Consider the following 24,150-nt stretch of genomic DNA (forward strand, 5'->3'; position numbering starts at 1 on the left):
CGTGCCACTGTACTCCAGCCTGGAGGATAGAGTGAGACTGTCTCAAAAAAAAAAAAAAAAAGCTTATAAGAATCTGCTGTTGCCAGTGAGCCCTCACTAGAGGAAATATTAAATATTAAAGGATATAGTTTAGGCAGAAGGAAAGTGATCCCAGTTAGAAGAGCTAAGATGCAAGAAGAAATGAACTAAGAAGTTAGTAAAATGTGGGCAAATGTAGGTAAAATTTGATTAATTAAAATAATAATAGTATATTGATCTGGTAAAAGATAGAATTCCCCGCAAGACATGTATTAATTACAAAGGGAAAGATAGTTATCATTACAGTCAAGAAACCTGGCAGACATTCCCTTAACCAAGTGATCACAATTGATAGTACGAATATTTGGACCAATCAATATCACATAGCTTTGGATGTGTGCGACACCACTTCTCTGGTATTTCTGCCAAAATCTAATCATGAGGTAATATCATAGAGACACAAACTGAGGGACTCTTCAAAAAGTCAAGGTCGCAAAAGACAAAGAAGAATGAAGAACTGTTCATGTTAAAGGAGACTAATGAGACATGATAGCTAAACTCAATGCATGATCCTGGATTGAATCCTGGACCATAAAAATTAATTATTTTTTGTAGAGCACACTGTTAGGCCAGCTGGCAAAGACTGATTTAGATCTGCAGGTTATATTATAGGGTCGTATCATTGCTAATTTTCTCATTTTCTTCATTATACTGCACTTATGTAAGATAATGTCCATGTATTTTAGGAAATGCACACTGAAATATTTAGATAAAAGGGGCATTGTGTTTGAAATTTACTCTTAAAAAGTTCTGAAAAAGTAATGGTGTGTGTGTGTATATATATGTGTGTGTGTGTGTGTGTGTTAAAAAGTGAGAGAGTGATAAAAGGGAATGTGGTTAAATGTTAATATTTAGGGAATCTGAGTGAAGGGAATTTTTTGTACTATTCTTGCAACTTTTCTGTTAGTCTAAAATTAGATAAAAAGTTTAAAATATGAAATGAATCTCTAGCCGCCTACCCTGCCCCCACACACAAAAGGTAGAACTAAAGTGTTGAATAACAGAGGATAAATTGGGATGGGGTGTTTGGAGTTAGTGTTACCTAGTTACATTATGTTAATTATATAACAGAATAGTAACAAAGTAAACCTTTCAAACTAGTGGAGAGGAAAATGCATTGAAAAAAATCAAAATATGGCAAGAAAGAGGGAGAAAAAGAAATGTTGAATAACAGGACAACCAAAAGAACAAAATAAGATAGAAATAATTAAAAATGGACTAAATGCTCCAGCTGAAAGACTTAGATTGTTAGACTGGTTAAAAAAATTCAGATATAACCATGGAATACTACCCAGTCATAAAAAAAATGACATCATGCCCTTTGCAGCAACATGGACTCAGCTGGAAAACATTATCCGAAGTAATGCAAAAACAGAAAACCAAATACATGTTCTCACGTAAGTGGGAGCTAAACATTGGTTGCACATGGTCATCAATGGGAACAACAGACACGGGGGAATACAAGAGAGGGTAATGGTTGAAAAAAACTACCAGTTGGCGGCTATGTGCACTACCTAGGTGATGGATTCATTTATACTCCAAACCTCAGCATCACACAATATTCCTTTATTATGTACTCGTGCACAAACCTGCACATGCACCCCCCGATTCTAAAATAAATGTCGAAAAAAGAAAAAAAAGTTTCAGGTATATACTTTTTAAAGAAGCATTCCTAAACTATAGAGGTACAGAAAGTTTGAAAAAAAAAGTTTAGAAAAGACATGCTAGCTAGGGCAAAACTGGCAGCACTGTGCGGGTATTGAACAAAATAGACTTTGAGGCCAAAAGCAGTGCTAGAAGGAAATAGAGTGACTTTGCAATGATAAAGATTTTATTCACTGTGCATGGTGTCTGCCTGTAATCCTAGGAGACTGAGGCAGGAGGATCTCTTGAGCCCAAGATTTTGAGGCTACAGTGAGATACGATTGTACCACCACACTCTAGCCTGGGCAACAGAATGAAATCCCATCTTTAAAGAGAACAGATTTTATTCACCAGGGGTATGTAATAGTGCTAAACTTCTATGTACTTAATGACATAGCCTCAAAAGATATATAGCAAAAATCAACAGAAACCACAAGAAGAGACAAATTTGCTGTCAGAGTGGGAGATGATTGACTTCTCTCAATTATTGATAGGTGAAGTCCAAAAATGAGTAAAGCTGTGGAGAATTTAAACCAGTTAACCATCTTGATGTAATAGAACAATATGGTAACAACATTCAAGTAGAATATGTTTACAGAATGCTGACCTACTTTTTTTTTTTTTTAATTTTAAGAAAATCGAGATGGAGTCTCACTCTGTCACCCAGGCTGGAGTGCAGTGGTGCTGTCTCAGCTCACTGCAACCTCCACCTCCCAGGTTCAAGCAGTTCTCCTGCCTCAGCCTCCCCAGTAGCTGGGATTACAGGTGTCCGCCAGCACAAGCAGCTAATTTTTGTATTTTTAGTGGAGACAGGGTTTTACCATGTTGGCCAGGCTGGTCTCAAACTCCTGAGCTCAGCTGTTCCTCCTGCCTTAGCCTCCCAAAGTGCTGGGATTACAGGCGTGAGCCACCTGGCCCCGCCTGACCCACTTCTAAATGATGTCAGACTCTAAACACGTACATGTATATGGCTGCTTATGTAAGGGAGTTGAGCAGGCAGTGGTGCTGGTTTGTATCTAAAGTGATTACTTGGGCGAAAGGGGGATGAAAGAAGGAAGGGGTGCTTGAGTGTGAAGAGTCTACAGATGAGGGTGTCAGGAGACTCAGGTTCTAATGCCAACTCTGACGTCAATTGCCAGCTGATTTTTGACAAGCTATTTGTTATCTTGGATCCTATTTCCTCATTTATCCACCAGAGACAATGTTCACCCTGCCTGTTCCCCAGAAATGTTGTCAGATTCCACTGACACATGTGATTGAAGATGTTGAAAAATATAATGTACTAACATGGATTAAAATAGACAAGTATTTATCAAACACCTACTCATGCAAGGCTCCTGGAAGATATTCTAGGGGGTACAGGGATATGTAAGTCATGAAAGTCATTCTGATCTGAAAAGCCACACAGATAACTGTCAAATTACCTGCTTACAACCCTTCAGTGGTCTCCCATTTCTCTAAGGATAAAGACCAGCTGGGGTATAGCCTCTGTCTGTTTCTGTGACTTCAGTTCACATTTTCTCCTTCATTCAGCTTCAATCCTTCCTATAGGTGATTTCCTTCCTACCACAGAATATTTTTGCCAGCTGTTTCCTTGGCTTGGAAAGTCCTTTTCTCCCCCTTTCACCCAGTTAGCACCTTCCTTTTCTCAAGAGAACTGTCTCCTGCTTCCTAAACAGAGCATATTCCTCTCACATGGACTCAGCATAGTGTCCTTGGTCTTTGTGGTATTTTTCATTTTAGGGAGCAATCATTTGATTAATATCCATTTTTCCCGAGTGACTGTAAGTTCTAGGAGGGCAGGGACCATGTTTGTTTTTGCTGTCTGGCGCATAGTAGCACTCAGTAAATAATTGTTGACTAACTGACTGATTTTTTGATTGAATGAATGAAGGTACTTTAAGAGAGATACAAACAAATACTATGAAGAGTTAAAGGAAGAGGTAATTTTTGAAGTGAGCCCCAGAAGAGATTGCAAAATGCTGCCTGGATACCAGTTTAATGGATGAATGTGTTTATTATCACGAATCAACTTTGAGTTATCTTGGTGTTTGCTGTAACAAAGAAATTGCTGAATTTTATTTGTTAACTCTTTGTTAACATTTTCTAGGAGATTCTTATTTGATTTATCTGGTCATAGGAAATAACTCATTATCTTTTGGCAGCCCAAGCATGAACCTCTCTGCATATTCTGTGACCTCATGGGTGTGGACTATGAGGAGATGTGTCACTGGCTCTGCCATCGGAAGCTGGCTACTGCCACAGAGACGTACATCAAGCCCATCTCCAAGCTGCAGGCCACAAATGCCCGTGATGCTTTGGCCAAGCACATCTATGCCAAGCTTTTTAACTGGATTGTAGATAATGTCAATCAGGCTCTCCATTCTGCTGTCAAACAGCACTCTTTTATTGGTGTGCTGGACATTTACGGGTGAGTATATTTGGCTAATTGGTCTGCCAGAGAGCATTCCTTTCTAGAACTTACCTAGTAAGCCTAAGTGGGCATTTGATTCTGTTTCTTACTGGTAAAGAGAAGGGAGACTTTGCCTACGACAATTGAAGAATACCTTGATGATGGTGATGCAATTGCATGTTGCTTAAAATTTAAGTAAAACAAACAAAAAATGCTTCAAATCTGAAGCTAATTTACTTAGCTAGTGCATAGACTTAATTGGTTTTCAGATGCTCATGTGGTAAATTATCACTGAAATTCTAAAAATCTAATTTTATTTGCTAGTTTGCCTTATTTGGGTACCTGTCTTTAGCTGTTAAAATCCTTCCCTCATATTTGTGCTTGTTTCATACTTAATTTTTCATTCTCTGGTTCTCTTTTTTAAAAGAACCTGTAGGATCTCTGTTCCTATTTCCCTCCTATGTGTGTGTAACACTGTGAGTCAGTAAATTGGCAAGAGCAATGGTTTTATCGTAATTCTGATGTTCCCCACTTGGGGGTGAATGAGCCCTCAAAAACTCATAGTGTTGAACACCTCTGCATGCTAGGGCCGTTAAACAAAACAAAACAAAACACAACAAAAAAAGCCTCTCTACTGCATGGCTGATGCTTATCTGCTGGGTACATATTTCTTGTTACTGACTTATAAATCTTTATCTTCACTGATATGGAAAGAAAGTTTTACAATGTTGGGGGATGTCCCATTTCTTTCTTCCTAATGTGTATATTTTGAATATTTTTAAAAAGCTTTTTGTTCCTTTTCTCCCCTTTCCATATTATCTTCGTGGTTACAGATTTGAAACATTTGAGATAAATAGTTTTGAACAGTTTTGCATAAATTATGCAAATGAAAAACTACAGCAACAATTCAATATGGTAAGAATGTTCTTCCTTAAATAATATTCTGCTATAAATTATTCTCTTGAATTCCTAGTCTTTGTTTAAAAGCTTATCCCTGAAATGAAGTTGTGAATTATAATTATTATATGGAATTTAGAACTGATGATTAATGAATGGTACAACATTAGAAAAATGTTTTATGGGCCAGGTGGGATTCAAGGCTATCCTTGGATTGCTGTCTGATAATAATGAAAATTTGGAACAAATAGATTGAAAGAAGCAGGCAGTGTGTTAGGTAATTTCTTGGGAGTATGAAGCTTTGAGCCCAGGGATATCTTTCAGTTTGTTGTTTTTAAGTTAATTGTATGTGGAATTTCTTAATGCTTACTTGCTATATTAGCAAGATGTCAGAACTAAAATGCAGAATTTTACATATTCTCTTTTCAACAGTCTGGGACATTCACTGAGGCAATGGCAATGGGAATATTTTGAGTGGCTCTTGTGAAGTAGTAACATTAAATATCTTAGAGGAGTACCATGGTGTTGGGAGATTCAGAAATGCTTAAAAATCAGAGTCAGCAGATTGTAATAATGAAGGACACAGAGCCCAGAGGTGAACTGTGTGAGTTGGAATCCTACCCTGTGTCAGTTATCCAGGAGATCTTGGGCAAGTTAGTTGACCTCCCTGGGCCTTAACTTCCTCATCTATAAAATGGACGTAATAATAGTACCTGCTGTGTGTGGTTTTATGGATTAAATGGGTTGGAATATGTAAAGTGTCCATCATGTGCCAGGCACAGTTCTAAGTGCAAGAGTGGGAGTGATTCTTAGTGTTGATGAAAGAGGGTATTAAAATGAGACACCCATAGGAATTAGAAGATAGAGCCGAAGGGCAGGAAAGACACCCTTAATAAATCCTCACTTGTAAAGAGAGAGGTCAAGTGGTATGGTTTGTAGTTGATGCACAAAAACCAGATGTTTAAAGACATTGCAAGTTACAAATTTGGTAAAAAACAAAAGAGGGTCTAAAAATAGTAATATGGGGAGAATAGTGGAAGAGTGGGACGGAGGTGGTGTATGTGAATTTAGCCTCTTTTGTGTCATAATGTAATCAGTAGATGTTTCATAGTGATAAATCAGAAGGTAGCTGATAAGCATATTCTTTAGAAATATGTAGGTAAATATCAGAAGAAATAGCTAAGGGAATTAAAAATGGTTGCCTCCAGGGAGCGAGGCTGGGGTTGGGGAGAGATGGGACAAGGAGTTGCTGCTTGTCATTATAAAACCTTTTAGACTGTTTGATTACATGTTCCATATACTATGATAAAAACTTGAACCATCTTTGTTTAGCAAATTAAGCTTCCTACCACAGTGAAATAATGTAGAAGTGATCTTAAAACCTTAGGCCTATGACTGTTTCCATATAAGATGACTACTAATATGATTTTCATCTCTGCATAAAAAAATTAATAAAAACCTATCAGAAACTAAACTGAGCATTACCGTTTCTCAAGGTGTTTCTGAGTTTCTTAATACTTAGTTAATGCCACAGCCTTCCACTCTTTCTGATTGTTTCCACACAGAGTGACTGGAATGGAAGAAGCAATGCCAGCCTCTTTAGGAACTGGCTAGTTTGTGTGTTTTTCAGGGGCCTCCTGTCTGCATGTGTGTTTTGGTCTCTTGCGTCTCCTCCTCTTTCCTGCTTTCTGTCTCTATCCACCTGTTTCTCCTTCTCTCTTCACATACCCCCTTACATTCTGCATCTTTGATTCTCTCTGCACAACTGATCTGCACCCTCTTCCTATCCTATGGCAGGTTCTTTCCTTCTAGTCTGTATACATCTTCTCCACCTCAAGCTCTTTCCTTTCTCACTCACTTTAAACTTCCTGTGAACCCAGCAGTGGTTGGAATACTCTTCTCATCCTCTTAACTCGCTTATCTCCCATTCATTTTGGCTTCTTTCAGCTTCAACTCCCATTACTAATTGCCTGATTATTTTCTTGTTTCCCAGTTCAAATACCTGAGAGAGAGAGAATCTGATTAACACTGTTGAGTTTTTCATCAGAGGTCTCTAGCAGGAGACTGCCCTCACATACCCACACTGGTTTAGTCAGCTGTGACTAGGAACGTGGGGTCTCATAGTATAAAGAACTTGACTGCATAGGGCTGTTACCCGATCTGGGGATGTAGTTGGGGGCAGTCAGCATGAGAAACGCCGTGACTGGCATGCTTAGTGTTTGAAGGCATCACTATATTGACCAAGAATCTCTTGCCATATTGAACTACATGCCTGTATTCTTTGACAATTGAGCATCCAAAATTTTAAAGACCCCAGGAGCTTTTCCAAACTAGACATGGTGTGTGAGAAATAATGCTCTATTTAATGTCTAGAGCAGTGTTTCTGTTGTCAATATTGAGACTGCATATAAATTAATGAAATTTTTAAAAACAGAGCGCATTGTTTTGGAAGATACTCATACCATCAGTCAGGGTGTCCTGCTGACATATGGTGCCCTATTTGCCTTCTCATTAATCAAAAGAACAGAAGAAATTTGCTTTCTTATTGTAGCAGGATGAGCCACAGACAAAACCTCTCAGACACCGAGTTGTAGAAGGAAGGGCTTTATTCAGCTGGGAGCATCAACAAGCTACTGCCTTAAAATCCGAGCTCCCCGAGTGCACAATTTCTGTCCCTTTTAAGGGCTCACAACACTAAAGATTTCACGTGAAAAGGTCGTGATTGATTTGAGCAAGCAGCAGGTACGTGACAGGGACTGCATGCACTGCTGGTCAGAGTGAAACAGAACAGGGCAGGGAGTTTCACAATGTTCTTCTATACAATGTCAGGAATATCGGTTTCTAAGTCATGAGTTGATTTGTAACTACTGGGTTTAGGCCAGGCAGGCCCAGGCCTGGTTTTGGGCCTGGCGCCGGGTTGCCTATCTTTGGTTTTACTTCCTTGTTTTTTTCTTAAAACAGGTACTGAGTATAAAATAATATAAAACAATATGAGAGGATCTCTCTCTTCCTCATTCCCCCCTTTTGAGACTCTCACTTTTTATTAGTGGGAGTTCTCACTCTTATTTTTGCTACTTAAGTCTTTTTGTGCAATAGATTGATAGTGATTTTTATAGTATACTTGTGCTGAAGCATTTTGGTGAACTAAGGTAGTGATGAAGCTTTTTTAATCATTTGAAGAACTACAGGTATCAAACAAGGGAGCAGTAAGCAGGTTTTTATTACTATTATAACTTTTATTATAAGAGTTTTAAATTCTCTTAGTGCTAGGAACTAATTTTTAAGCATGGTTCTCGGATTAAGTCCGTGCCACACTTGCACAGGTACATGTGCCAGTTTTGTCATATTTTAAACTATGTCTTTAACTACTTGCCTTTGGTTATCTATGTGTAGACAGTAATTAGTAAGGTTAAATTTCTTATAGACCCTTTTTTAGTTGCTAGCAAGTAGTCGAGAGCCAGTTTATTTTGATAGATAGCATTTTTTTATCTGAGTTTTTTGTTTTTTGTTTTTTGTTTTGCCAGGCCAGAATAGTCAAGGCTTGACTGGTTTTATTGGTGATGATTTTTAAAACAGCTTGCAACCGTATGATTCGGTTAAGCATGTAAATGGGGGTCCAGTGTTCCCATGAGCCATCTTGTGTCTAAGTGGCAGGCCTATAGTATTGTATAAATTTTTAGGAGGTCATTTATCATCTTTTTAATTACCTATGGCTATGCTTCGTTTTCCACGGGAAGCATAAACAGGGAAGCCCAGAAGTTCAACTGTTTTTATGGGCAGTAAGAAGAAAGATGGTTTAATAGTGCCAATAACACAAGTACCTGTCTACTGGTCAGGCAGCTTAACAGTAGGCTCTATGTCTACATATCCAGTATAACCCTGTGGGGGCAGTCTAGTCCTGGTGGAATTCTGGGTGGTACTGTTTTTGCAGTGCTATTATACAGCTTTTGCCTAAGACAACTAAGCTGCCTTACAGAATGAGTGAATCTTTTTCCTTTTCTAGCTATGCAGTGCTGTCTAATAATTGAGACTTTTAGAACCTAAAAATTGTCAGGGTGGTTCTTTTGGGCCGGGAATTCGTCAGGAACTGGGTCTGTAGGAACTAATTCTTGGGCTTCCTGTGGCCATTGATCTCCTGTTACGGTTCCTCCACAAACATAACATGAAGTGACTTTTAAAGACTGGGCTACATATTCGGCTAATTGCAAAAACAAATTTTTAGTTTTTTCCTGGAATCTCAGGTGCTGGCACATTTAGTTCATCATAGAAAGTCTGAAATACTGGTTCTGGAGAGTGTCTTTGAACCTCGCCTTTTATTAGGATGCATACGCTAGGATCTAGTTCTTTTTCATCAATGCCTAATGTTATGTATTTTTTAAATTTCATTTTGGGTCTGAGGGGTTTGTAATTACCAACTCTAAAGGGTTGCAGCTCCCACTCGTGCAGGAGGGGCTGACTTTTTCTTTTTGGAGCCAAACAGGATCTTTTTTATTTTTATTTTAAGTAGCCTAAATGACACAAGACCAGTATTGACACATTTCACATAAATATGATTCTTGACAGATATAATTATTTTCTGTTGTGTAACTTTTTTCTCAATCTAGAGAACTGCATCCCAATCTATGCTACTTACTGTTAATAGCGGCACAGGCATCAAATTTTAAGGTTATATTTTTGGGGACCCCTTTTTCTTCTGTCCTAGCTATTACTTTACTTGTGTCACTTAGAAAAGGATCAGTCCTTAGTCTTATTTTAAAAACTGTGATCATGGGAGGCTTAAAATGAGTCATAACACGCATCAGGTTGGTTATTTTCTGGGCTACATACCTTGGATAAAGTAGCATTATATAAACAAGTTTCTTTTAGAGTCCTGGTACACTTATAATAACCATAAAATAATAGGACAGTAGCAATCTTTTGTCCTACCTCAGTGATTTGATATATATATATATACTGGGAACAGCCCTCAGTTTGAGGAAGGTCATTTGAAGTCCTTACTGTACAAGTCTAAATTTTAAGGAAAATGAGTCCTGCGATGAGTTTCCTCATGGTTCAGCCATGCGTAGACCAGTCAGCTTCCGGGTGTGACTGGAGCAGGGCTTGTTGTCTTTTTCAGAGTCACTTTGCAGGGGTTGGCGAAGCTGCTCCCATCCACGTACAGCTCCCAGTCTACTGTTGTTTAAGGATGGTCTCGGAGGTTGGGCCCACTAGAATAAACTGAGTCCAATACTTTTACACAATTATGTTTAACTGGGCTCTCTGATACCAGGAGCAAGGTGGTGGGGTTTAGGGTGTTGCAAACTTCAGTGGTTATGTGGGGATTTTTACAGAGCAAGCTTTGGTATCTAGTTAGTCTAACATTTATTAGCTAATGGTGTCCTTTGGTATTTATTAAAATTACCACAGCATGGGGGGACTTTATGTTTAGGTTTTGCCTAAGAGTTGGCTTATCTGCTTCTTGTGCTAACAGGGCCATTGCTGCCAGGGCCCTTGGACATGGGGGCCAGCCTTTGGAAACCCCGTTTAGTTTTTTGAGAGATGGGCCACTGGCCTTGGCCAGGGCCCTACAGTCTGGGTTAAAACTCCAACTGCCTTTTTTTTTTTTTTTGACATATAGAGTGTAAAGAGTTTTCTCAGGTCAGGTAGCCTCAGGGCTGGGCTGACATGAGTTTCTTTTTAACTCATGAAAAGCTCATTGTTGTTGGTCGTAACAGATGTAGTTTATTCTAATTGACATTTTTATTGACTGTCATTTACCAAAATATTGACTTAAATCCTGTAATTGTTTGATTTCAAGCTTTAAATTGATTTGGTATTCCTTGCGGGACTCTAATTGCATCTAAATAGATGTGAGAGTTGAAAGACCTATAAGGGGCTTCTCTTGCTTTACGATGTCTTATTATTATTTTTTCTTCCTCTGGTTGATGAAATGCGGGGGTGAAAGGGATGGCCAAATGGACTAAAGCACAAGTGCCACTCTAGTTATTTGGCAGAGTGCCCAGTAAAGGTCCACTACAATACCACCCCACATCCGCTTGGGGATGAATAAGAGCTCTTGATAAGCTCTTGAAAATTCTTAAGCTCACTGCATCCCTTCAAGTCTCCAAGGAATGCTAAGTCTCCTCCCTGCCATGAGAGACACGAAGTGAACTTAGTGTTAGGAGACGGAAGCTGGATGGCCCTCGGGGGCTGACCCGCAGGGACTTCAGGATATAGCAGAGAGAACTTGGCATGACTTCTTACTCTAGGCTGTAGAATTCTGGAAAAGAGCTACGATGCAGCCCACACCTGGTCAACTGGAGGACCACCTCAGTGGAAGGGGGACAGTCAGGGCCTCTGGCCTGCCATGTGCACAAGCATAACAATTGCTTTTGTTTAACGTGCAGATGGATTATTTGATCCATTCCAACCAGACATTTGCATCCTGGTATGCTGTCTTAATTGCCAAAGTTTGTTTTAATTCTTTAACTTCTATGATCTTCTAGTAAAATGAATGTTTCCTTTAGCACCTATTTTTATTAGTTTTTAGACTAAAAAAAAGCTAAACACCATTTTATATTTAATAATGCTTTTTGTATGATTTTTATACCAGATAAGCTAAATTTTACCTTTATATTAGTGTGTTATTAATTTTAATAAAACTTTGTAGACATAGTTATCTAATTTTTCATGTTTCACCATAAGGTGAGATTTTATAGACTCTTTTTAACCTTTTACAATTTTTGTTAAAGAGCAGGTTGATGTTTTAAGAAAAACCTGTTGCATTTTTACTTTAATGTCCAGTTCACAGAAAAACTGGATGATACCTTTTTAACTTTAGCTATGATGTTTATACACAAAATTTTCTTTACAGTTAATGTTTTAAAATTTGCCTAAACTTTCAAAACAATAATTTTTTGACCTTTTAATGTAGGGTAAAAATCCACATTCTTATGCCTCTTTATAATTTCTTTGCTAAAGGTATATTTTACCTTTTTTTATACACCTTGCACATAAACTGGTTTTTTTTTTCAGTAGTATTCTAAATTATATAACTTTTTTGCATAAAATTTTTTTTATAACTTTTCTTTTTTTACGTCTTTTGCAGACAATTTTTTTTGACATGTCTCAACTTCTGACTTATTACAAACTTTTTTTTTTTTAATAACCAGTTAATTTATTTCAGGACAAGAATTTACCATATAACATTCTTTTTATATAAATTCTGCTTCCCCCCCGCTTTTTTCCTTTCTTAAAATTTTTCAACATAGTTCTTAGTGGGGTGGGCTTATTTTGCACCTGACCCATGTTTTCGCAAGACAAAATACCACACTCACACCACACACACTCGCCACAAAGCAAAGAACAGGTAAAGAGGGCACACACACACGCTTTTATCGTTTATACTAAACCAAAATCAGAACACCACGAAATTCAAAATCCGAGTACCAAGAAATTTAATCCAAGTCAAAACCAAAACCAAAGTATCCAGCAATTCAAGTCAAGTCAAAACCAAAACAAAAGTGCCGATACAAGTACACTGTGGGTGATCGGGCCACACTTCCACTCAAATGGAGTGGGGCAAGTTCCAAAGACTAGTCTTACCAAGTCAAGTCAAGTCAAAACCAGAACAAAAGTGCCGATACAGGCACACCGTGGGCGATCAGGCCACGCTTCCACTCAAATGGAGTGGGGCAAGTTCCAAAGACTAGTCTTACCAAGTTTCAGATGTCCGGACTCCAAGTGCCAGTTCCTTCCCGGTGTTCAGCCACTGTGTTAATCCTCTGTGGGGGCCTGCTACGCGCTCCTCTGATGAGGTGTTCCACTGGGACAATTGCCTACTCAGGAACGCTCTTAGGATTGCGTCACTCAGGCTGGCCAGAGTCCCCCGCAGGGATGCTCCACAGGGCAGGCCTAAGCTGTCTAAGAGGCTACCTCGGCTGTCCGACAGTTACCTCGCTTCCCGGTCAGGGAACCAAGAAATGTAGCAGGACAAGCCGCAGACAAAACCTCTCAGACACTGAGTTGTAGAAGGAAGGGCTTTATTCAGCTGGGAGCATCAGCAAGCTACTGCCTTAAAATCCGAGCTCCCCGAGTGCACAATTTCTGTCCCTTTTAAGGGCTCACAACACTAAAGATTTCACGTGAAAAGGTCGTGATTGATTTGAGCAAGCAGGGGGTACGTGACAGGGGCTGCATGTACCGGTGGTCAGAGTGAAACAGAACAGGGCAGGGAGTTTCACAATGTTCTACAATGTCAGGAACATCGGTTTCTAAGTCATGAGTTGTTTTGTAACTACTGGGTTTAGGCCAGGCAGGCCCAGGCCTGGTTTTGGGCCTGGCGCTGGGCTGCCTGTCTTTAGTTTTACTTCCTTGTTTTTTTCTTAAAACAGGTACTGAGTATAAAACAATATGAGAGGGTCTCTCTCTTTCTTCATTATTAGCATGACATAAATATTCTTATGGATGACTGTTTTTTGTTAAAGCTTATAATAGCTCGTTAGACTGTAAACACTGCAAATGAGGCCAGGCGTGGTGGCTCACGCCTGTAATCCCAACACTTTGGGAGGCAGAGGCAGGTGGATCACGAGATCAGGATATTGAGACCATCTTGGCTAACGTGGTGAAACCCCGTCTTTACTAAAAATACAAAAATTTAGCCGGGCGTGATGGCACATGCCTGTAGTCTCAGCTACTCAGGAGGCTGAAGCAGGAGAATCGCTTGAACCTGGGAGGTGAAAGTTGCAGTGAGCCGAGATTGTGCCACTGCACTCCAGCCTTGGTGACAGAGCAAGACTCTGTCTCAAAAAAAAAAAAAAGTGCAAATGAGCCAAGAGTAGCATTACAATAAGTACAGAATAAAGTGGGAAAGTTCCAGACACATGAGGAGAGTATTCATTGGAGATCTTGTGGCATGTAAGTTTCACAGGGCATGGGGTCCTAGAAAATATGGGTTGTTTGATCGTCATCACAAAAGTCTTTTCTTCCCACAAAAATAGCAAGATTTGTGAAAGAACCAAAGGAGATCAAAGAGATAAGTAAAGGAAGGCAGAAACTCCCTAAGAATGAGTCGCAGTCATTAGCATCTGTAGAGACTAGAAGTGGTGGTGTCAGCTGCATTGGCTGGGCAGTGGCTGGGCAGCAGCCTGAAACAGGAGCTGTGGCGGTGGTTGGATTGCCCTTCCCACCCGCACTAGCTTGCCTCCCATTCATCTTTAGAGACTAGATCACACAGCCCTCCCCTGACCAGCCTGTGTCCAAACTAGATGAGGACTCTTGCTCTTATAGCTCATATTATTTTCCTTTGTAATATTACTATAGCTTGTGATTATATTCCTTATGGTTATTTGGTTTCTGTCTGCTTCTCCCACTTGTCTCCAAGCTCCATGAGGGCAGCATCCACATCTGTGTTGTTAACCATGTGCAGTGACTGGCACATAGTAGACAGTTAATATATATTTTTGTGTAAATGGAGATGAGAAGCAATGGTGAGCACAGTGGCTGAAGCCAGAAAAATGAGTCATAGACTCCATGACTATCAAAGATAATCAGGGCAGTCACGAGAAAGGCCAATTATTAACTAATTCTGAGCCACGTGAACTTCAGCACCACAGTCCCTTAGGAGAAGTACTTTGTTATGCTGAAAGCATTGCCCAGCGTGGTTCAGTAGCCTGGAGGGCATCAACATAGTTGTTAAATGCCAGCCAAGGCATTCCTGTGTCCCATGTTGTTAGCAGCACAGTACGATAACTGAAGAAGCCAAAAATACATAGTGTGGCTTTGAAAATACACATAATCAAAAGATCACAAAGATTGCTACATTGATCAGCTATTTAAAATACCTAGATTTACTTGTTCACCAAGAATCCTACGTAGCTGAGGTTTTCCTGTTGTTTTATTTGCTTTCTCTGTGTGTAAATCATGCTTCTCCCATGAGGTTGTTGTTGTTGAAAGCCATAGATTATCTCAAATTATGTTGGTATCATCTTAGTGTTTTATATAAACATTGTTTCTTGACTACATTTTTTGTTACAATGATCCAGTAATGACTGCTTTTTTTTCTTTTTCATTTCAGCATGTCTTCAAATTGGAGCAAGAAGAATATATGAAGGAACAAATTCCATGGACACTCATAGATTTTTATGATAATCAGCCTTGTATTAATCTTATAGAATCAAAACTAGGCATTCTAGATTTACTGGATGAGGAATGCAAGGTAAGTATGATTCCCTGGGGTACTTGGTTTATCAAAATAGATGTATCAAGGTCAGAAGGTAAGGGGTTCAAGGAGAGATTCATTAGTATATCATGGAATGCCATTGTGGTGACAAGTAGGGAAAATGCTTTCATTCTGAAGGGACACTAGACCCCAAGAGTTCTAATTACAGGTGAAAATAGGAGAATTTCCTTCCTCTTTTCAGTCGATTCTAAATTACATGAAAAATTGACACTAGATACTACCAATTTTAGCCACTTTTGTTATTAATTTGTTTATGTTTAATACTTTTTGTTCGGCGATAGAATTTATTTAAAGAAATGCAAGAAACTGTGCAGAAGATATTTTGAATAGTAGTTCTAAATAGTTATAATTGTAAAACTAACTAGTTGTTCCATATTACTGACATATTTGAAAGGGATGGAGTTGTATCTTTAATATTTAAAGGTGCAGCATGTTGGAAAAAAGTATTAGATCCCCAGCTTTACCACTGAGTGATCTTAGGCAAACCTATTCTTTCTCTTTATTTTTCTTTAGTTTATATGCAGGAAGTTACAGTTTAGCACAGGTGTACCCTCCTAAGCACCCAGACTTCCTACAACATTAAGGATGCATGTAACAAAAAGGTTCTCAGCCTCACTTGAGATTTAAAAATATGCAAACCAAAGCAAAAGTGGTACACCACTCTTTACCCATCCAGTAGGCAAATTTAGACTTGATAACTTTCATTTGATAATACTAAATGAATATTGCATATATACTCATGATGAAAAGCATGAATTCATTCAACATACTTTATAGGACATTTGACAACATTTATCGTAATTTTAACTACATACCCTTGACCCAGGAATGGAACTGCTGGGAATTCCACCTTTGATTACACTTGCAAAAGTATCTAAGGTATATACATGTAAGAAGAAAACTATGGCAGTTGTCATAATAATAACAAAAAAATCAGTAACAATCTAGTAGCCATAAATAACGCAGAGAATGCTATTGTTGCAAAGCTGAAAACAATGCAAGGAGTGTGTAAAATTACCCTATTCACATACATGCCTTCAAGGAGACTTAAGAAGGCCAGGCATGGTGGGCTCACATCTGTAATCCCAGCACTTTGAGAGGCTGAGTGGGTAGATATTTGAGTTCAGGAGTTTGAGACCAGCCTGGGCAATATGGTGAAACCCCATCTACAAAATAATACAAAAAATTAGCTGGGCATGGTGGTGTGCACCTGTAGTCGCAGCTACTTGGGAGGCTGAGGCAGGATAATCACTTGAGCCTGGGAGGCAGAGGTTGCAGTAAGCCGAGATTGTGCCGTTGCACTCCAGTCTGGGTGACAAGAGTGAAACCGTCTCAAAAAAAAAAAAAAAAAAAAAGAGAGAGGGGAAGAAATAATTAAGTTGGAGGAAATGGCAAGAGAAGACTACTCTCCGTTTTATATCTTTCTGAATTATAGAAATGTTTCACTATGTACAAATGTTACCTTTATTTGGCAGAATTTTTTTAAATTTTTAATTTTGTGGGTACCTGGTTGGTGTATACGTTTATGGAGGTACATAAAATATTTTGGTATAGGTATGCAATGTATAATAATCACATCATGGAAAATTGGGCATCCATCCCCTCAAGCATTCATCTTTTGTGTTATAAACAATCCAATTATATTCTTGTTCTTAAATGTATAATTAAATTATTATCAAATACTAGGACTTATTCATTCTAATTTTTTTTGTATCTATTAGCCATCCCCCATCTTCCTGCTGCCCTTCCCAGCCTCTGGTAACCATCTTTCTATTCTTTATAGTCATGGGTTCAATTGCTTTAATTTTTAGATCCCACAAATAGATGAGAACATGTAATGTTTGTCTTTCTGTTTAAAAAAATTTTGAAAACATATATAATAGCCCTGATATTTCATGGGAAGCTTTTTTTTTTTTGAGAAGGAATTTCACTTTTGTTGCCCAGGCTGGAGTGCAATGGTGTGACCTCTGCTCACTGCAACATCCTCCTCCCAGGTTCAAGGAATTCTCCTGCCTCAGTCTTCTGAGTAGCTGGGATTACAGGTGCCCGCCACCATGCCTGGCTAGTTTTTTGTATTTTTAGTAGAGATGGGGTTTCACCATTCTGGTCAGGCTGGTCTCAAACTCCTGACAGGTGATCCACCCACCTTGGCCTCCCAAAGTGCTGAGATTACAGGCTTGAGCCACCATGCCCGGCCAGCTTTTGTTGTTTAAAAAACAACAACAACAAAAAATTTGTTTCATGATTTTTCTTATAGGCAGATTGAACTGCCCCAAGATTGGGCTGGGTTGCCCATGAGAAGGTCTGAGTCATGGTATTCATTAGTAATTGGTTGTTGGCGTCTAACAATGAAATGTGGAAGGAATGAACTCCTAAACTGAATTGTAAAAGTTCTTAGGTAAAGCCAAAAAAAAAAGATCTTTTGACAGCTGATGCATTAGAAGAATCACAGTATTTAGCTTGTTTTCTTTCTTCCTTTTTCCCATGAATATAGATGCCTAAAGGCACAGATGACACCTGGGCCCAAAAATTGTACAACACACATTTGAACAAATGTACACTCTTTGAAAAGCCTCGTCTGTCAAACAAAGCTTTCATCATCCAACATTTTGCTGACAAAGTAAGGAAGCTTTATATCATTTTTTCTTTTTGAATTCTTAAATGTGGAAAAAAGTCAATAGTCAAGAGTATCTTTTTTTTTCCTTTTGCTGATGTTTGCATTCTTCAGGGCTCAAGGGACAGCAATCTTTAGTGTTGACATGTTGGTTTTCTCTTCCTTTAACCTACATTGAGTTATTTGTGAAATAAGTATGGGTCTATAATTCTGAAATCGAGGAAACTCTGTAAACTAAGTTGTTTTTTTTTTATAACTCATTTAGCTAAACCTGATCTCTGATCTGAATTAACATGAGATTATTTATAGTCTATCTTTATCACAGTTAGGCTGGATATTTACATATTTCACAGTAGAAATATGAATATGTTTTGTTACAGATCATTGCCTTCCATTTTGCTGGAAATATGAAAAAATGGTGCATGTACATACTACATCTTAAATGCCTGAAAAATTCCAAGTCCTAAAGCATAGCTTATCTCAAGGGTTTCAGAATAGCAATTGTGGACTTTTGTCACCCTCTGCAATTGATTCACTGGGTCCCTTCTAATAAGGCATACTGTCTTACTGCTTCACAAGTTCTATAGTGTACTTAGCAAATCACAAGCAATGAGAGTAATTTATATTTCAAGGAGATTGTGGTGTAGGCTTTGGGGTAAGTTTCACAGGGTCTCCTTTAGGCATTGAGGACTTTCTAAGTCTGCCCTAATTCCATCTAGAAGCCTTGAGATGACCCTAGGGCCACCTAAAGGTTTTATCTTGCAAGCTTTGACCCTCTTGAGTGGCAGACAACTGAAGTTGCTGGAGTTTTGGAAAAGAAATAGTCCCTTCTCAAGTAGTCCCATTTTACCAAATCATACAATATTTCCCCAGCCTTCACCTTCATCCATCAGCAGCTCTTCACCTCTGTCCCCATCAGACCCTCATTTGTTCCTTCTGATTCTCTCTCCTGTTGTAATCTCTTCTAAGAGGAAACACCCCTGCTTGATGGTGACCTAGGTTGGAAGGAGATACAAGGAGTCAGCCTTGGAAGAGCTCTCTGGCCAGCATGGGAGAAGAGGATCTGCTTATGAATCTGCTCACCCACTAACTGAGAGGAAGGATCTTTTAGATCACAGTTACTCAGCACTACCACTGTTTCCTAGAAAAAACAATATTTGAGGAGTTTTATTCTAGAGTTAACATGCTTCTTAACAGGAATTGCCCTGGTTTCTTAGAAAAGACTGATAATACCCATTTGTTGAGAGCTGATCGTATAGCCTGAGACTAATAAATATTCTTGTTATTGATGATTATAATAACTATTCAAAAGTTTTATCGGTTAAGGAGATTTTTCCATGTGTTTTCAGGTGGAATACCAGTGTGAAGGATTTCTCGAAAAGAATAAAGACACCGTTTTTGAAGAACAAATTAAAGTTCTTAAATCAAGCAAGGTAACTATGGATAGGCTTACTGTAATCCAGGGGGTATTCAAAGCATTAGATTTTTAACAATAAAAATTATTTTTTAACAAAAATCAGTTTTAGTTTTTAGTTTACCAAATATATAAGACTTAGTATGTTAGTCAAAGTTATTTTAGCTGCATGTCAGGTCCTGTTCTAAATGTATTAAAAATGCTAACTCATCTAATGACTCTCATTTTATGGATGAGGCACCTGAGACACAGAGACTTCATGGCTAGTGAGTTTTCAAGCCAAATTAAAATCCAGGCTGTCTTGCTGAGTCTGTGCTTTTAACTCCTGTGCAATGTTTCTTTCAGTTTTGTGTGACATTATTGCCTCCACAGTGGTTCTAGACTCTGTTGTGCCTTGGTGAGAGGCCATGAGAGAAAACAGTCTTTCTGCCCTGTCAGTTTGAAGGGAGGTGCTAGAAACATGGCCTTACACACTCCATCAAGATGGAAACTGATCTCTGGATCATCACTGAGTGCAGTTCCAGGTGTGGCCCAAAGCACTTTGAAGTTATTTTTCTTAGGCATAGGTACTAGAGACACTGCTTTCTAGAGGGAAAAGAATGTTCTAGATGGTAAGAGCTGTGATGGCTACATTGTATTGATGACTAGGTTGATCCCCTCCTCCATCCCTTGACCTTCCATCTGGAAAGAATGGGGAGGGGAGCATGGCTCATGTTCATCCCACAGAGAGCAGAGCAGGAAGCCAGTTACTTAGATCAGCAAAATGAATATTCAGGTATTCAGCTAAAAATAAAAAATTTTCATGTGAATTCTTCTAGATTACTGACTGGCAGTCTTTGTTTTTCTATTTTATTCTAAGAGAATCCTTTTAACTTCAGTGGAATAGTATATGAATATTTTGACTTGTTTTTAGAATAAAAACCTTTCCTATCTATTATTTTGATAATATAAAGATTACATAAAGACCAAATCCCAGTTTTAACCTTCAGAAAATAATAAGGTGAGACCAGGTGTGGTAGCTCATGCCTGTAATCCCAGCACTTTGGGAGGCTGAGGCAGGCAGGCTGCTTGAGCCCAGGAGTTTAAGATCAGCCTGAGCAACATGGCAAAACCCCATCTCTACAAAAAAATACAAAAATTAGCTGGGCATGGTGGTGCATGGCTGTAGTTTCAGCTACTTGGGAAGCTGAGTGGGAGAGTCACTTGAGCCTGGGAGGTTGAGACTGCAGTGAGCCGTAATTGTGCCACTGTACTCCAGCCTGGGAGACAGCGAGACTCTGTCTCCAAAAAAAAAAAGGTTAAAGTGTCTAACAGTCACTGGGCATTAATTGTTTATAGTTTTATAGGATTGATATGTAAGAGAAAATTCCCACAATGCCAGTCTCTAAGTATTATTCAGTTAAAGATCTTTATTGATTTGATTTATAAATAATGATAAAATTCTAGTTTTATTACTTTGTCAAAGTAGTTTAGCTGAAACAGAACATTCACAGGTTTTCATCTGATTCTTGTTGTTGTTGTTGTTGTTTTGAGACAGTGTCTCACTGTCACTCAGGCTGGAGGGCAGTGATGTGATGATCACAGGACTCACTGCAGCCTCGACCTCCCCGGCTCAGGTGATCCTTCCACATCAGCCTCCCAAGTAGCTAGGACTACAGGTGCACGCCACCATGCCTGGCTAATTTTTTGTCGAGACGGGGTTTCACCATGTTGTCCAGGCCGGTCTTGAACTCCTGGTCTTAAGGGAACTACCCACCTCGGCCTCCCAAAGTGCTGGGATTACAGGCATGAGCCACCGCACCTGGCCAGGTTCTCATTCTTGAGGCATCCTTGATCAGTTGTCTTTATTCTGATTTAGTTTTCTAATTGGCTTTTGAGTCCTTAGTCGTCATAAAGTGGGTATGCGTTCTGACAAATCATTTGCAGTGACCACCAGTCTGTGTAACATTGTTGCCATTGAAGTGGGGACAGTGTGTGACTTACCTAACATAGCTTGGAGGCTTCCTCTGCTCCCAGTCTTTGCTGAAACCCAATCTAGGGGTATGAACTTCATAATTTCACTGCACCTGATAGAAGCCAGTATCACATAGTGTAAATGTGTTCTCTTGAAAGTACTAATTTTAGAAGATTAATATCTGTGTTATGTGTTTTGAGTAGAATTATTTTTGTGGTAATACAATGTAGAGTATGTTTGTGTATTTATGTGTTTTGTCTTTTTTTTCCTGCAGCCTCTAGCTTACAACTTGAAAAGGAATTAAAAAAAAAAAAATATATATATATATGGAATTATAAACTTATCAGAAGGTGCCTTATTTGATATTTTTCTACCATAAAGAAATCTTCCATTGCCACATCTAATATCAGGAAGCATATAAATAAATTGCAACTTGACTAAATACCACTAAATTTCAGTTCTACCGAGTACCATTAAAATGAGTTTTAACTTTCCGTATAGCTGATTAATAAGGGGAAGCACAGTTCATCTACTGAGTTTATGCCTCAGATCTCTCATCTATAAAATAGAATCATGATAGCATCTAATTTATGGAATTGTTATGAAGATTAAATGGGTTGTATTAAGGTTAATAGATAAATAATTGTAGTTGCAAATATAGCTTGACTAATTAGAAGAACTGGTTTTATTTATATGGGATGTGGCACTGTTGTAAAGGTATATACATACATCAAGATGTTCCTTTGGATTCATTTGAAGTCTCTTTTTTTCCATAAAATTTCTCCCAACCGTATTGACTAGTATCATCTACCTGCTTATTGAGTACCAGATCTTATAATAGTCTTTCACATTGCTAACCTGATAGAACACAAAATTGATTACAGGAATTATTTGTTGAAGTTATAAATCCCTCGAAAACAAATATCAAATGTATAGGATATGGGTAGGGTTTTAAACTTTTTTTTCTGTAACCCAAATTATCTTCCAAAAATTATTATTCATAACTTTTAAAACCTTCTAATATTGTAGAATTTGTTTATGACCCTTTCCTGCTGAGATTTTCGGTGATGTTTTTGAGTTAGTGCTCAGCACTTAAGTTAGTAGGCGGACAAATAAAGCAGGTGAGTAAACACTTGATAAATAACATGCAAACTTGGACTAGTGTTTTTCTCCACCTGATGCTAAAACAGTTTGTGGAAATGAAGTGATAAGGCTTTCAATTACTATTTTCCCCATAAAATAACTATAATTCAAGCCCATTAATATGTTTAAATTTGTCATTTCCTGTGGATTAGGTTTTCAAGTCCAGGTGCAGTAGTTCTGACTTTGCTTTCCCCCAGACACGGTTGTAGAATTATTGCATTTTTCCATGTTTTTTTTTTTTTTTTATAGCTTTTAGCTCACCTTTCTCTCATATTCTTGGATCTTATCATAGATAGTGACTCTTTCTGGATTGTAACTCTGACAGTGATTACTTAAGGAAGGGAATCTCTGTAATACGTATTTTGTGAAGGTTTATGTTCAAGTTTGGTTTAGAATGTAATTTCCTTATACTGTTTCTGACTTAGTTTAAGATGCTACCAGAACTATTTCAAGATGATGAGAAGGCCATCAGTCCAACCTCAGCCACCTCCTCAGGGCACACACCCCTTACACGCATTCCTGCAAAGCCCACCAAAGGCAGACCAGGCCAGATGGCCAAAGAGCACAAGAAAACAGTGGGGCATCAGGTGAGTTCAGGGAGCTGCTGCCAGGCTCCTTCCTTTCTGGCTCATCTGAAACCTCAGATCTTCCCTCTTCAGCCTCCCAGGTGGGATCCTCAGTTAAGGAGAGCCTAGAGCTTTCACTGTAATATCATACGACACCATCCACTAAAACTCTTCTCCACCCAATTTTAGACCTGTGACTGCATAAGCCTTTCCCTGAATAATTTCCTCTACAGTTTAATTCTTCTAGTGCATGTCATCTCTCTCAGACCACCCCATCTTTGCTTAGTTTTCTGTTTGTTTTGTCTCTGTATTTGTATGGTGCCTCAGTCAGCTCCTTCAGAACAGGGCCCTCACCTTTCTTTGATGTCTTATGTTCTCTGAGAGTGGGAAATGTTACATACATGCTTAGTGCCTGAACAGGGAGTAGGGCTTTGAATGGAGGCTGAGCGCTCCTCAGCTTGCTCTCCTGTGCATGTGACCCTGTGCCTGGTGTAGATAGGAACAGGGCCTGACCCAGGTCCACAGCCTCTAGTCCTGATCCTAGGTCCCTAATTTTAACTCCTCTCTGCCTATCCTTTGTCATTCTCTCACTCATTACCTATACTCTTTTAAGTCATCTGCTACGTTTTCCAGTATCTTCCATCAAAATTCCCACTTTATGTGATTAAATGGCCTTAAAGGAAGGTTATATTGTTAGTTACATATGACAGCTCATAACAGATTTCTGTAGCTTCCTGTGGGGAAAAGGAGTGGGAGTATAGGAATCTATATTTACTAGAGTAAGCATGAAAATGGTAGAATTTAGGCAAATTTTAACCAAAAGCCCTAGCATTCTTGTTTTGTGGCAGCTCCTCTTCTGAAGATGGGTCAAGTTTATAAGTGGCAGAGTTATCTCCATTAGTGTCATAGGAAGAGAATTTCCCATGGTTTTACCTCATCTTTGACTTTGGACAAATCCTTGATACCCGCTTCTGCCCTTTTTCATGCAGTTCAGAAACTCCCTGCACCTGCTTATGGAGACACTCAATGCCACTACCCCTCACTATGTGCGCTGTATCAAGCCTAATGACTTCAAGTTCCCATTCACGTAAGTATTTCTGAACTACCCAATGAAAAAGTATATATCTTGTAAGAAGTGCCAAACCAACCAAGCAAACCAATATTTTCCTTACATTTTTATAACGAAAAAAATACTTGGGTAAGTCTTC

The 24,150-nt window shown here is 38.8% G+C and overlaps 1 protein-coding gene across 1 annotated transcript in view; it reads left to right on the plus strand.

Moving 5' to 3' along the window:
* The window catches only part of LOC116268656 (unconventional myosin-Va-like), a 213,476-nt gene that overhangs the window by 115,784 nt on the left and 73,542 nt on the right, over positions 1 to 24,150 (plus strand). The window contains exons 10-16 of the mRNA XM_031668673.1: positions 3,888 to 4,153; positions 4,969 to 5,050; positions 15,087 to 15,227; positions 17,746 to 17,871; positions 19,215 to 19,298; positions 22,802 to 22,963; positions 23,932 to 24,029. Coding sequence (XP_031524533.1) covers positions 3,888 to 4,153; positions 4,969 to 5,050; positions 15,087 to 15,227; positions 17,746 to 17,871; positions 19,215 to 19,298; positions 22,802 to 22,963; positions 23,932 to 24,029 — 959 coding nt within the window. The remainder of the gene's footprint in view (positions 1 to 3,887; positions 4,154 to 4,968; positions 5,051 to 15,086; positions 15,228 to 17,745; positions 17,872 to 19,214; positions 19,299 to 22,801; positions 22,964 to 23,931; positions 24,030 to 24,150) is intronic.

Source organism: Papio anubis, chromosome 7 (assembly GCF_008728515.1).
Source record: "Papio anubis isolate 15944 chromosome 7, Panubis1.0, whole genome shotgun sequence".
NCBI classification, from domain to species: Eukaryota; Metazoa; Chordata; class Mammalia; order Primates; family Cercopithecidae; genus Papio; species Papio anubis.